At 35.4% G+C, this 14706-nt stretch overlaps 1 protein-coding gene across 1 annotated transcript in view; it reads left to right on the top strand.

The window, feature by feature from the left end:
- Nucleotides 1-14706, top strand: part of BTBD8 (BTB domain containing 8) — a 32684-nt gene that overhangs the window by 1934 nt on the left and 16044 nt on the right. Inside the window, exons 3-8 of the mRNA XM_065741557.1 lie at nucleotides 7144-7412; nucleotides 8331-8448; nucleotides 10201-10290; nucleotides 12632-12712; nucleotides 13760-13856; nucleotides 14494-14582. Coding sequence (XP_065597629.1) covers nucleotides 7144-7412; nucleotides 8331-8448; nucleotides 10201-10290; nucleotides 12632-12712; nucleotides 13760-13856; nucleotides 14494-14582 — 744 coding nt within the window. The remainder of the gene's footprint in view (nucleotides 1-7143; nucleotides 7413-8330; nucleotides 8449-10200; nucleotides 10291-12631; nucleotides 12713-13759; nucleotides 13857-14493; nucleotides 14583-14706) is intronic.

The following is a 14706-nucleotide window of genomic DNA, read 5'->3' on the forward strand; positions in this document are numbered from 1 at the left end:
TAGATCTTAGATGAACTGCCACATACCTTCTGAACAGTGTACGATGTTGCATTTTGCAAGACTTGTTTTTTCTCAACTTAATCTTCAGTGTTGTTTGATACTTCAGCATTTGAATCTAGTAGCCTAGCATGTTCTGTGGAAACAAGTGCCACAGTGCACTGAAGTTTCGTGGCAATGAAAGGCTTTGGACCAAGGAAAGGAAGCAGCTCTGGTTGAAAAGAGCCTGCCTTCATTGTTGGACTGGTGACTAATGCTAGTATCTGTGATTCTTATAGCTAGAAGTACAAATGACTTTGATCTTATCATTTCCAAAGCAGTGCCTTGAGTTACAGTTCATTGAGAGGAATGTATCCTAGTTCTTGGAGCACATGATTCATCATGAGAAGTTGCATCCTAGATCTTAACCAAAGACCTCGTGCTGCAATTGAGCTCCTGAGAGAGAGTTCTTGTCTATTAAAGTTCTAGACTTTCTGGTTATAAATACTGTTTCTCAGTAGAATAGAAGCAAAATGCTAGTGTGGTACTGAAGCCTTCATCAAAGATATAAAAACATTTCATTCCCTTTTCCTGTTTGCATTTCGCTTGTCTTTTAGCTTTCCTTGGGGATTTAGGATTTCTTTTTCTCATAAGCTATTTTTGGCTTCCATCTCAGTGAGATTTCCTTTGGGCCTTTGCCTTTCTTGTGCAAGAGGGACATAGGTCACATGTTACTTGTGTGCTGCAGCCTGTGCAGCTCCCTTTGCCAAACCTCTGTTTTTGAGCAGGTTGGAGGAGATGGTAATCTTTGTGCTGGTCTTTCTGCACAGTCTCAGTGTGAAATAGCTGAGCCCTGCTTTGTTTTCCCCATTATACTTCAATGTCTTAGGACACCAGGAAGGAACAATTGGACAGAAGGAAGTGCAGCACCCATATTGCAGATGCTGATCGCCCTATACTTTGCCAGTGTTACAGCAGTGTAATAGTCCCTCCAGTAGCCTTCTGTCAACTCTTAAAAACACAACTAGAATAGGTCAGTAGTCACAAGCAAGTCAGTGTCAGGAAATTACTGCTCAAGAAGTTCTGCAGTCTGCCTCAAGAAGTGAGACACTCAGCATCCCAGGACAACAGTTTATAGCAGGTAATTAGGTCGTTAATATCTTGCCCTCTGAGAGGTAAGCTGAGGGTGAGAAAGTATATGAAGTTCTGCAGAATCCATACTGAATTTGACTAGCTCCTCCAGCAAGGATGGACTGCTGTAATTATGGATTTTAAGGGAATTTTGTTCCTTCATATCATTAAGGTGTAAAGAAAATTCTTTTTTGAATGCCCCATTCCTGGAGGAGTTCAAGACCAGGATGGATGGGGCCTTGGGCAGCCTGATCTAGTGGGAAGTGTCCCTGCCCATGGCAGGGGGTTGGAACCAGATCTTTAAGGTCCCTTCCAACCCTAGCCATTTTGAGATTCTATGGTTTATAGATGTGGGACCTACATTGTATTAATTCATGCAACTTAAAAATGAAGAGAAGCACAGCTATGAAAAATACATACTCAGTATAATCAAACAGTATCTAGACAAGAGATTAAATTCCACAGATCATCAAGCAGGGCTATATGGAGTATGTGTGTATATATATAGCATATGTAACCAAACAGGGCTGTATGCACCAAATGTTCAGTCTCAGCTACAGAGTGCTTTCTTAACAGGTGTGTAGCCTGAACTGTATATCTCAGTAATGCTCCTGTTGTCACTAATACACTGTTAGCGTGGCTAGAATTCTAGTGGTAGTAGATTGCCTTGTTTGTTTGGCTTTATTTTACCAAAATTAAATACTTAAAGTTAAATCTTAACATCAATGTCAGAGCCTGCTTCAATCACATTTGACCCAAGGCCCAAATTTAGGTAAGAATGAAAAGAACTTCCTCTATTGACAGACTTGTTAAGAGTCTGAACTGCTTGCCTGTTTAGGATATCCTGTACCTGAGCTAGACTTTTTTTTCCTCTGTAATTGTAGCCCTGATTTGGTAAGTGTTTTAATTTTAGCTGCAATATCTCAAACATTACTCTGCTCTATTAGAGTAGTATTAGTAACATTATGGGTAGGAAAAGTGAGTATAATTGCATATAATAACAGACAATTAAAAAAACAACAACACAGGAAGTGTTTATATGCTAGTGTGTCTTAGAGTATGCAATATATCTTTTTTAACTTTCATAACACTTAGATATATTTGAAGTTTTATATCACAGTGATTCAGTACTGGTTTAACTAAGTAAAATGAAAATAGTCTGCCATTTCAATATGGAAAAGACAGCTTTAGAAATGAAATTCTAGTTACTACTCTATTTCCTGATATTTCTATTAAAAAGGATGTGATTTTAAGGAAGGGAAGAGGGAAGTAGTGACAGCTGGATGAAGTTAAGAAGCAATACATATGGATAAAAAGCAAAGGAAGAAAACTGTCATTTACTTTTATGTTGACACTTATTGCCACAAGGGTTAATTTCCAGCACCAGCAATTGACTCAAAGTAGACCAACCAAGGCTTTGACCTTGTTATGTTTGTACAGTTCTGTATCTGACAGTAGAAGGCTGCTATAGTTAAGTACAGAGGAAAACATTCTTGAAGGGAAGCTACTAGACAGTATGATGACAGTTTCTCTGTAGATTCTATGCACGCCTTTCCTTCATAGAAAAAAATATAGTCCATAGCTACTACAATTAGTGCAGCAGATGCCCGATAGCATTGTTCCAGTTTCATCTGTCACTTAGTCACACCTCTTGCAATTTCACTACTGTCATGTCTGTCAGAATCTTTCCTTTGTGCACAGAAAAGAAAACAAGCTAGAAGGTGGGATATCTTCTAAAATTATACGACCTCAAATACACTGCAGAAGATGATGATTTAGCTCTATTTTTAGATTGACTTTCTCTTGCATGTCAGGTTTCCATAAAAACTTGTATTTGTTCTTTAAATATAGTTAATTCCCATTTACAGGTCCATAATGTTGGTTTGTAAAGTTGTGCTAATGAGAAGCATTTCTTTAAACAAACTGAACAAGCTGTGTGAGAGATTACTCTCACTGGCTGCTAACGATGTTCATAGCTCCCATTAGGTACTGTCAATCCTGGAAGGGAAAGAAAACAAAACTTCTGCTCATGTATGCTGAATTCCTTTTAAGTTCTTCCTTGGAATGTTACTTATAAAATATAGGCATCTATGTTCTCATCCAGTGGGTTATAAAATCACAGAATGCTTTGGGTTGGAATGAACACTGAAGATGGGCAGAGGCACCATTCAGATTACAAACCACTCAGCCATTTTTCAGAATAGCACGCCTCCTGTGTTCTTGAAAGTCTTGTGGTTAATTCAGTTTATTCTGGCGTGATCTTCCTACATACTCTTTACATTTGTGCCTGTTGATGTAGTGAACTACCCTACCAAGTGATACCTTCTCAGAAAGATAAGATTCATGTAACTTGTTTCTGTTGTGTATGCAAACTGAACTCCCAGGAAATGTTTCTAAATGAGAAAATGATACTTAGTAAATAACATGAAATCCTGAAAATCTTGATAACTGTAATGATACATGGTTAAAAATACAAATGGATTGATTGTATTTACACGATGCTTTGAGAAACAGTTGGAAAAAAGTCATCCTTCCCCAAACAAATGAAATTAACAAAATCTGCCCTCTAAATATGGGGAATGTGAGAAAGCTGATGCAACTATCTTTATGAAACAATTGAATTTTAAACTGTAAAAGTTAAAATGTTACATGAAGTCTCAACTTCAATGATTGTAAACTGAAGTGTTTGTCCCCCTAATTAAGGGATTAAGAGTTTTGCTCCTCTGACTGCTTCTTCTAAAGGCATTGGTTTAAACGACCATATTCTGTGATCTGAATTTAATACAGCACCAAGTTAATTTGCTGCAGTTGTAAACATGAGCTTAGCTAGTCAGTGGGAATATTCAGACTTTGATAACCAGGAAATGTGGGACAGAGGGAAGTTGGTCAGGTACTGCATGTGCTTTGTAGATTTTATGCATCCCACACACAGAAATAAAATTCAATTCATAAGAAATAGACAGAAACCTATTTCACTGGGACAGTGAATGCTTAAAGGCCAGACTGTTCTTCTGCTGACATAATTAGCTTTCACATGGAATTGTAGAATTCAGTCTGGTGGCAGTGAAGCAGCTGATGTTGTGTCTGATGAGGAGAAATTTCCAGAAATACTTGTCACAATAAATCAATTAGGTTAAAATAACCATCTCAGCTACAAAAAGCTAAGCACTATCAAGCAGATAATTCTAGCAAAATCTAAAGGGAAATGGAACAATCTAAAGTGATTCAGGTAAACTGAGGCTTCACATGTGACATGCCTAACTTGCATTAATAAAGATGCATTGCTATAGATATATTGCTGAAATCTCTTTGCAAGTCTTCCAAGGTGAAGTGCAATTCACAAAAGTGTTTGCTGCAGTTACATTCTTTGATGACTTCATTAAAACCATGGGTGGGAAATTGTATTTTCTACATTTTCATTGTTTTTTTTAATCAGCAAAAGTTAATAGAATTTGATGATTTTGGCATTTCATTGTGATAGTACATAGATTACTGTTTTAGTAAAACAGTATGATACAGTATTTTAGATATCTGCAGAAGGTATTTGAGACAAATCTAGTTACTGCTTGAAGTTTCAGCATATGCTATACAAAGTTCCTATTGTAAACAACACACAGTATCTGAGCAAGTTGTAAATAAAAAAACAAACAGTTTATTTAGTCTGTGTCTGCTGATTGTATCATCCTTCATAATACCCTGTTTTGGCAACTGTACTCATCCCTCTGTTCTAAAGTTACCATTACATTAAACTTGGTGTGCTGCTAAAAGGTAGACTTAGCCCTTTTCATACATGTCATTCTGTGCTTCATGCTATCTGTGGCATTTATCATGGAGTTTTCTGATGGTTTTTAGCATTAATAGTTGCTCTGTGTTGCTAAATGAACTAACTGAAAATAAATCAAAATACAAAAATGACTCTCTCGCCTAGCATTACCAACTTGTTCAAGTATGTTTTGTAATCTCTTTACTAACGTTCTACAAATCTGGGTATACATGTAACATATCTACAGTGACATGTACTAGATCTTGTCTGTTTAAACACAAAGCATTTAACAACTTGAAAGCACTTATCTAGTGCTACTGATGTATGTACTGACGTCATAAATATGCATGTGTGTATATGTATTTATAGATCTATTTATGTATCTGTATATATGTATATTTATATATATAAACATGTACATAGGTATATGTGCATATAAAAATAACTTGGTTTAAGGAGAAGGAGGCTAGTAACTACTTTCTCCAGATGGGCTTTCAGTGAAGAACTCTCTCAGAGAAAGTAGAATCTGCTGTAGGGAGGATTTAAAAGGCTGCTACCTAAGTATCTAAGAATATGGTTTTAGATTTGGCTAATATTTATATCCAGTGTTCTTTAATGCAGTTTTACAGCTACTTTGGGACAGTAAGATTTGCTGTCCTAATAGGTTTCAGTAAAGCTTGGTTTTCCAGTGACTTTAGGTACTCTTGGAAATAACAAAAATTAGTCCCATGTAACTTTAAATATGGTTTGTTTGTTTTAAAAGTCTTTTTCCACCTTTTTGTTTGTATTCTTTCCATGGCTTTTAGTGGTTTGGACCACTAAAATTTGGGATTTTTGTCAGTCTAGTGGACAGTAGCTATGGTCTGCAGGAAGGAGACATGCTTCTTAACTCAAAGGCTGAAATAAGTGGATCATAGAGTAACTGTGGATCTAGAAACCAGTTGCTTGCTTCTGGTTTAAGAGCATATTTGTTTACTTGTGTAAATTACTCTACTAGTTGTGGTAACTGGTGCCATTTTTTATTGACTTAAGCTTACTGATAATAAGACCATATTTCTGAGGTTTCCTATATAAATTATCTGAAAATACCCCAAGGATTCCCTGTTGCCTTGTTGCCTAGTTTAGCAGATTGCCTATGGATATGTTTTTCAGTTACTGTCAGAAATAAAGCAAGAGTACTAAATTATTTTTACGACAAAGCACTGCATCTGTTAGAACTAATTCTCCCCTAAAATCAATTTGTACTGTCTTTACAATGCTGAATATGCAACAGCAACGGAATGGTGAGTACAGAAAATTTGTGCTGAAACATTAACCCAACATGCTGACAGTTGAGGACTCAAGTCTTTTGAATGTGGGAAGGTGATTTCTTTGTATCTCTTCCCCTTTAACAGCATAGTTTAGCATATTCAGATCACTACATTCATAGCATTAACAATAAATCCTCTTTGCCATGGAATGAGTGTCTGAATGCAGATCTGCACGCATCTACCCATGGAATCCTGCGCAACTATAGCTCTTCTGTTAAACTTTAACTTCATCTATCTGGTATGAAACCACATATAAAACACATTATCTGTTCACGCTGACTATTTAAGGCTCTACTAAGTTACTGAAGAGCAGCGTCTTTCTTTAAATATGAGAGCTCTGCAGTCACAGACTGCAGGCTTTGTTAGCCTTTCCAGATCTTGAGCCAAAAATAAGTTGGTGAAACAGATGGGAAAGTGGGAAGCTGGAATTACTATATGAGAAAAATAAAAACTTTGGACTAATCTTAACTGAAACCTTACATGCTTTCAAACAATTCCTTTTGAAATTCTTTCTTTCCCCTCTAAAGTTTCCCATGGTTCTTTCAGGTTCTTGATGTTAGAAGGTCTTTGTTTTGATTTTTTTTAGTTTGATTTAAAAGATAATGTCTTTTCTTCGTCATACTAAAATTTATAAACCTCTGATCTGTCATTCCTAATACACCTTGTTTCTTTTGCCAGCACATGATGATGGTATATGAGCTATGAAGAGTAGGCCTTTGTTCCTTGTAATTTGACAGTACATTTTATTAGTTTACATTGTTTGGTTTTTTTTTTTTGGGGGGGAAGCATTAAAAAATGCATTTGTTTTCAGAGTTTTAAAAAGTTCTTATTAATTGCTATACAGTTCAGTCTTTTTTTTTCATTCTGATCACAAACTTCGTTAGACAAAAAAATGTCACTAGATTTTTTTTTTGGTTGGTCAATTAAAAAATTGCAGGAGTGAAATTTAATGTCATCTTTTAGGCTTGTATATTCATCTGATAAAAATCTGCAAGAATCTGAGGAACTGGCTATGATGAACAAAGTTCTGGAGCCCAAATTAATACAAGAAAACAACATTGCTGCTCTTCAGAACACTGCAACAGATGTAACTTGTCTTGGAGATGACAAAAGCACAACAGCTGATGAGAATGCTCTAAGCAGAGATTTTCAGAAAGAAGTTACTTGTTCACCCAGCAGTGAAGGGGAAATTCCAGAAGTCACGGATGCAGAAAGGAACAAAGACATGGCAGGTAGGTTTGCTACTATATTTTTCTTGGTTTTGTTGGGGTTTTTTTTTTTGCTTTTTTTTCCTTTTAATTGATTATCCAAAGTTTTACACAGATGTAAAAATTAGGGAAAAGATTAAAGCCTTTGTTGTAACACAACCTACTTGGATATTTTTTGCTATGGTCTACAACATTCTCACATACTCTGAAAAAATGAACTGCTGGAGAAGTTTGGCAGGAACAGTTACCTACCAGTCTGTAGTGGAAATCTGAAAGGATGTGCTAAGTAGTGGTCATGTACAACATCACTGCATCATGTCCTGCCTTTTGTCTGTAATGCAGTAAACTTCTGTCCTGAGCACATCAACTTTCACAGAACATCTTTCCCTACCCCTATTTTTTTTTTTTAGTAATCATACTAGCTCCTGTGTGTCTTATTTTATGAGGGCTCTGTAATCTTTCAGAGCCTTCCCTACTGCAGCTGTGACTACATCCACTCTGAGGTGGTTGCTGATACAGCTGTGTCAGGAGGGTAGGATCAAGCAACAAATCTGTTCAGGCAGAATCCAGTTGCACTACTTGACCCTGAACTTCTTCAAAGCATACTTTTCTTGAGTAGTGAGGTACCAGATCTTTGTAAAAGAAATGAACTGGCTACATGATCTTAAAAAAGAATCACTGCAGCACTCCTTTTGTGTAGATACAGATACCAAATGAGAAGCATCTGTCAGTTTCCAGAACCTCTGCTCACAGTGCCAAGTAAAACACATGTCCCACTGCTGGCACTGAAAAATCTTTCAAGTAGAATTCTACCTTGAATACACAATGTTAGAATCTGAGATTGTGAAAATATTTTTTCTTTCAAATATTTTAAATTGCATCATGAAAATAGTCTAGTGTACCCTAGACAAAGTGAAAATGGCTACTTCTCCCCACCTTTAGGCAATTCCAAGCTAGAAACCGCATCTGCATTAGGAGATGACTTACTGAGGCTCTACAAGAAGCATTGCTGCCCAGATATTAATATTTGCATAGAAGGCAAGGACTTTCAAGCTCACAGGTATATAAATGATTCATTTCTTTTAAGTTTGCCATTGTAAACTCATATAATGATTGTATCCTTGTACATAAGTACTGTGTAGATTCTCTTTGCTAACTTTTCAAAAATAACCTGTGCTCTCTTTAAGAAAAGAAAAAATCTATTAATAAACTATTCAGCTATTGCTACTGAATAAAATCACCATACAGACTTAAATATATATATATATGGATTTATTCTTTTTTTCCTACTCTTCAGAATCTGTGCATACAAGATTTGATTGTATGCTTACTTCAGTCATGTTAAGTACAGATTGCTAATCTGCCTTCAGGAAGTCAGCAGCCTTTACTAGATTGAAAGTCCAAGACCATTTAAGAACTTTGGCCCACTTGTCTTTTGTAGGTTGGGAAAGTAAATTAAAGAGGCAATACTATTTTTATCTTGTGCATTTTATACCAGTCTGTTTGCATGTAATGTTTGCATTTGGAGTAGCCTGCATTTTATTTGCTTTATGTACAAGAAATAACAGGGAGATGTTCAAAAACCTCCACTACTTTTTTTATTTTCTCAACACAAAACTGGTGTAAGGTGTTTAATACTGACACTGGAAGTATCTTTACAGAAGGTGTATCATATTAGTGGTGGTGGGTTGTTTGCTTGTTTGAGGTTTTCTGTTTGGTTTGTTTTTTATTACAGAATTAGGATATATGTTAGATTTCCAGAATGGACTGTGGTTTAGGCAGGGTTTTGGTTTTTTTTAATTCTGGTCTACATTATAAGAAGGCACATTCTCAGCGTGGCAACTTTGAGAAACAAGTACTTTATTTCCAAAAGAAACTCTACCAAAGTATTCCATCATCTGAGATTCTTTAATTGAGGCCATTTACTGCCTGAAGCAGTAAAATTAAACTGCAATATTATTGTTATTCCTGAGTGAATCAGTGGAGGAATGTCCAAGAAGTTCCTCATCTTAAATACTGAGGCTCCCAAAGAAGGAAAAAGAGATTCTCTTGCTTTCTGCCCTTTCATTTCCACTATAAGAGGCTACTGTTGCAAATGTTTTCTCATCTGTTCTCTGAACACAGACACTGGGAGAAGTATCGCTGGCCTGGGGTTTCTTTATTGCCTTTGAAGTTGTAGCAAATAGGGTGAGCCCTTTTATAGCCAGCTACACCTTTTGGATATGCAATACAAGGTACTAAGTCTGAACACAATGGATAGCTATTCTCAAATAGTGCTGGAAACATACAGCATATTGTTGGGTTATGTTATTAAGAATTTTTTTTTTTTTTTTTACACTTTTAGTATGTGCTGGTAAGTGGCCAGACAGTTTTGGGTAAAAAAAAATCATACTTCTCTTTTCATTTAAATAGACATATTGTAGTATAAGGAGAATTTGATACAGAGTTTCAGAGTATAATCATTTTGGCCAAAATGATGGTGTATGAACAAGATGATTTACTTTATTTGGTAAATAAAACAGAAGAAACAAATTTGCAGTTTCATGCTACATAAAAGGAAAATATTTGTGACAATAGATTTCCTCTATGAGGATGTCAGTTGTACTAGAAGAAAGCTGTAGCAGAGAAATTTAAAGTGCTTTTATTTATTTTTTAGCAAAGTCTAAAATCCCAAATATACTGGGGGAGAAGGGACGTGGTATACAGACGACACCTCTGTGCATAAAGGGCAAAGATTTAAATTGATGTTATCAGAGTCTTATATAATAAGTATCTGTATCTAGTGAAATAATGTTTACTATTTCTCTCTCAGGGCCATTTTATGTGCCAGATCTAGTTACTTTGCTGCCATGCTGAGTGGAAGTTGGGCTGAAAGCTCCCAAGAGCACATCACTCTTCAAGGGTAAGTGTTGTCTTTGCAAGCTGTGTGAGAGCAAAGGTATGCAATTTAAAATCACTGCATATATATAGCAAGTGTGCTGTGCCCTGGAAATTAATCTGCCATGACGTTTTTGTTCAACCTGATACATTTCCTGACTACTGTTTTGACTTAAGAATGAAATGATGTATGTATATTTGTTAAAAAATGTCAGATGGCTTTTTCATCAACAGAAGGGTACTAATTCGTTTTTTATAGCGTATTTTAGTATTTAGTCTGTTTAACACTCATACTCCATGTTGTACATGTCATGTACAAGTTTCACAGATGGAAGAACAGTGTATCTTCATACATATTTGTATATTTATGATGTAAAGAAAAAAATTATATTTCTTAATTAGTGCTTAATAATGATATCACTCAGTTTTGACTAGTGTGCTTGTTCATTATGACTTTTTGAGTAAGAGATGAAAATAAGTTAGCTGTCAGTGCAGGACAAATACTTCAGACTTTGTATCTACAAACTGAGGGCTGCCACATTAGTTCTTTTTAGTAACAGAAAAATCAATTGCAATAGTTTAAATCACCTTTAAAAACAAATTAGTGTTGACACATCTACAGGTTAGCATTTTTTAGTTCAACCATGATGTTGGCTGACTCAGCTTTCTTCTGAAAGAACTATGTATCTTAGAGTGCTTCAAAGTATAATTGCAATAAGTTAATATGAAAACTCTTGGCCAAGTTTTCTTGTATTTTCATCATTTTAATACTGTGCCTGTGCAATAATATAACCTTCCTGACTTTGCAGCAATCTGTTGATTTGGTTATAAACTTAGTGCTCATAAATCAGTACATTTTTAATTGATTCTTTAACTTTTATGCTGTACTGAGAATGCTTTCGAGGCCGATACTCAACAATTACTCTAGTATTTACAATTCTCTCCCAGCAGTTGATTTCTGTGTGTGTTAGATTTTGGCCAAGAAACTTTTTTCTAATTTAATCTTCTGCTAGATGCACATTTCCATGCTGTCCTTTTACACACTTGCAAAAAAAAGACATGTGGCTTTATTCTGAAATAACAGAAATTCTGCATAGGATAATAGCTATCAAGACTAAGGAAACTCCTTTTAACCAACTGTTCTGCATGAGGATACAGAGCTGTTGGAGTGGGTCCAGAAGAGGGCTGTTATGGTGATCAAAAGGGCTGGAGCACCTCTCCTATGAAGAAAGGTTGAGGGATCTGGGTTTGTTTAGCTTGGAGAAGACTCCAGAGACCTCATTGTGGCCTTCCAGTACTTAAAAGGGAGCTTATTACCAGGAGAGAGACCAACTTTTTATGTTGGCAGATAATGATAGGACAAGGGGGAATCGTTTTAAAGTAAAAGAGGAGGGATTTAAGTTAGGAAAGAAGTTTTTTACTCCGAGGGTGGTGAGGCACAGGTAACCAAGAGAAGCTGTGGGTGCCCCATCCCTGAAATTATTCAAGGCCAGGCTGAATGGGGCCCTGAGCATCCTGATCTAGTGGGCAGCAACACTGCCTATGGCAGGGGGTTGGAACTAGATGATCCCTAAGGTACCCTCCAACCCATTCTGTTCTGTGATTTTATGGCTACCATTTATGTCAATTTTGCTTCTTAGTGTGTTGCAACATTTTTTATCTTTTCTTTTTAGTTATCAGTATCTGTTGCTTAAACATGTCTCATATTTACAGGATCTTAACTCAGTCTGCATGTCAGAGTTCTGCTTACAGTAATGTATGCAGCACTTACAGGTTTTGAAAATTACAAACAAAACTCTGTGAAGGACTTCCAAATTTCTTAATCTGAATCCAGCTATAAATACTTAGTCTAAATATTTCGAAATGCAACATTCCTACCTAGTGTTGTAATAGAACTACTTAGTCTATTTTTATTGTAGGAAATGATTACATGTATTTGTGAAAGTAATGAATTTAAAATATTATAAAACAATTCTGAAGTTTATGCCTACTTAAAATTTGACTTATTCTCTAAGTCCTTTATTGGTAATATTTTTTAAAGCCCTTCTGTGTATTATCAGTATAAATAATCTCAATATTTTAGGTAATTAAGTCAAATCTTACTAGTAGATAGTCTGCTTATGACTCATTTAAAAAACTTCTGAATATGAGTTCAACAAAAATGTAGTCCATATAGATATATATTCCAGATCACTGCAACGTATGTAATATTATCAGGTCATTCCCAATAATTCCATTACCTTCCATTCATAGAATGGCTTCATGACATACCACCCTTTTGATGAACTTCTGTTGTTTTGTGAAAAATTGTGGTAGTTTTATCACTGCTTCCTTTTCACCTCTGTGTTTTTTTTGTTTGTTTGCAGCATAAGCCATATAGAAATGAGTGTCATCTTGCATTTTATATATGGAGCTATTCTGGATTTCCCAGATGAAGCTGATGTTGGGTATATGTCAACTTTTATTACTTCTGACTGTATTTTGTGCTTGTTCTCAGTTAAGAGTCTAAAGGAAAATTCCTCTTGTAGAATACATATAAAGATGTAAGTGTCTGGTAAAAAAGATAAAGATGTCAAATGTAATGATTATTACACCTAAACATATTTGAGGAAATTCTGCAAATAAAGCTGTTGAAGAAATATTGTTTATTCAGCAACTACTGGAAAAGGTGGACCAGATGTTTTTGTAGTATTATGTAAAAACAGTGAAAAATGGGAGGATGTTTTATAGCAGAATAATCTACTTTTGTTTGTATATTCCTTTTAGCTCCCAGAACAATATCTACAAGATGGTAATATATAATAGTGAATATTTGGAATATTTTTTGAAACAATCATTTGATGTTAGGGCTATGTAGTCTTAAATCTTGATATAATTGTTGGCTTTTTTTTCTGACAGTTTTTAATCCCAGTTTCATGTTGCTATTATATAATAATTCTGTATTAGTGAAATAAATTCTGACATGTATGAATTAGTTTCTGAAATGATTTGTTTGTTAGCTTTGGAATTCTGCCACTAAATACTAAAAAATAAAAACTCTAAAATTTGTTAGTGTTAGATACATTTTGACTTAGAATTTCAATCTAAAATAAAGACAGCATTGTTTACAATGTGCCCTGCAACATTAAATTTTGGATAATGAATTAATAATCAAAACCTTAGCATTATTTTCAGTAATCATATATAACTATTAATGGTTCTATCACTATGCTTTTTACTGTTTGGAAGGGACAGTTCTCAGATACTATGTAATAGCTCATGTTTTATTTAGTGCTTGGGAATATTACAAAATGCCAGAACTTCACTGGCACAAGTATCTTTTTTATTTGTTACACTTAAGGTAGAGCAACTGGGAGTCTTTTAAGCTTTCTCAGCCAGTAGCTGAAAAATTCTAACTGAGCAAAGAGTTGAAATCAGTGTGTAAATTGTCTTGTAAGCAGAACGCATGTATCCCAATGATTGTACGGTTCCTATTGTTTTCACCTTCTCTTCAGTCGCATGTTGGGCATTGCAGACATGTATGGGCTGGACGGGTTGAAAGAAGTAGCTATCTACATTTTGAAGAGAGATTATTGCAATTTTTTCCAAAAGGTATGTTAGTTCTTATGCTACTTTGTGAATCATAAAGCCTAAAGGAAGAATTTTGGTTCCATGTCTTACAGATCATATGGATGAGATACTCAGCAGCCACGTGGCTTGTGTTTTGGCTGAAGCCAGCAGAACCTGCTCCTGTGTGTGAATTAAATTAAATTCAGTGGGATTGATGATGGCAATAAGGCCTGTGGTATCACCCACCTGTTCATAGAAATTTGCAAACCACGGCTGATTAAAAAGCAGTATTCTACTCCACAAACTAGTTATATTCAACTACGTGGAATAAAATGTAAAACATGCCATTGTATATGTAACTGTTGTTAACAAGAGTAGGAATATGTAAATCTACATACTTGCATATCAGATTTCATGGAGTTATAGTTCACATATATTCCTGTTCAATAATAATAGTCTAAAAACAAACAGCTGCTTAGAGTCACGCATTTTCATGCATTAGGCTCATTAAGCTGAGTGCTACTTTATTAACCTGTGTGGGTACACATGACTTCCCTGTTCTGCATTAAGGCAACCAAACATAAATACTGCAGCAACTAACACTAGTTCCACAGACACTGTAGTTCTGTATGGTTACTCTAAGTCAGAAACAACAATTGTGATAATTTTTTAATTTCAGCCTATTCCTGGAAAACAGCAACCTGTACTGGAATGCATGGCTATTGCTCATTCACTGGGAGTGGAACACCTATATGCTGCCTGCATGAAGTAAGTTGAAATATCATGAATTATGGTTTATGTTCTTTTGTTTCTCTGCTTTCAATTGAAACAATTTTACTTTGAGAGGTGGGGTTTATTTTGACCTATAAAAGTTCACTTTTTAAACACTCTT

The sequence above is a fragment of the Cyrtonyx montezumae genome, unplaced genomic scaffold (genome assembly GCF_038088225.1).
Source record: "Cyrtonyx montezumae isolate F1298 unplaced genomic scaffold, pur_monq_1.0 scaffold_1, whole genome shotgun sequence".
Lineage (NCBI taxonomy): Eukaryota > Metazoa > Chordata > Aves > Galliformes > Odontophoridae > Cyrtonyx > Cyrtonyx montezumae.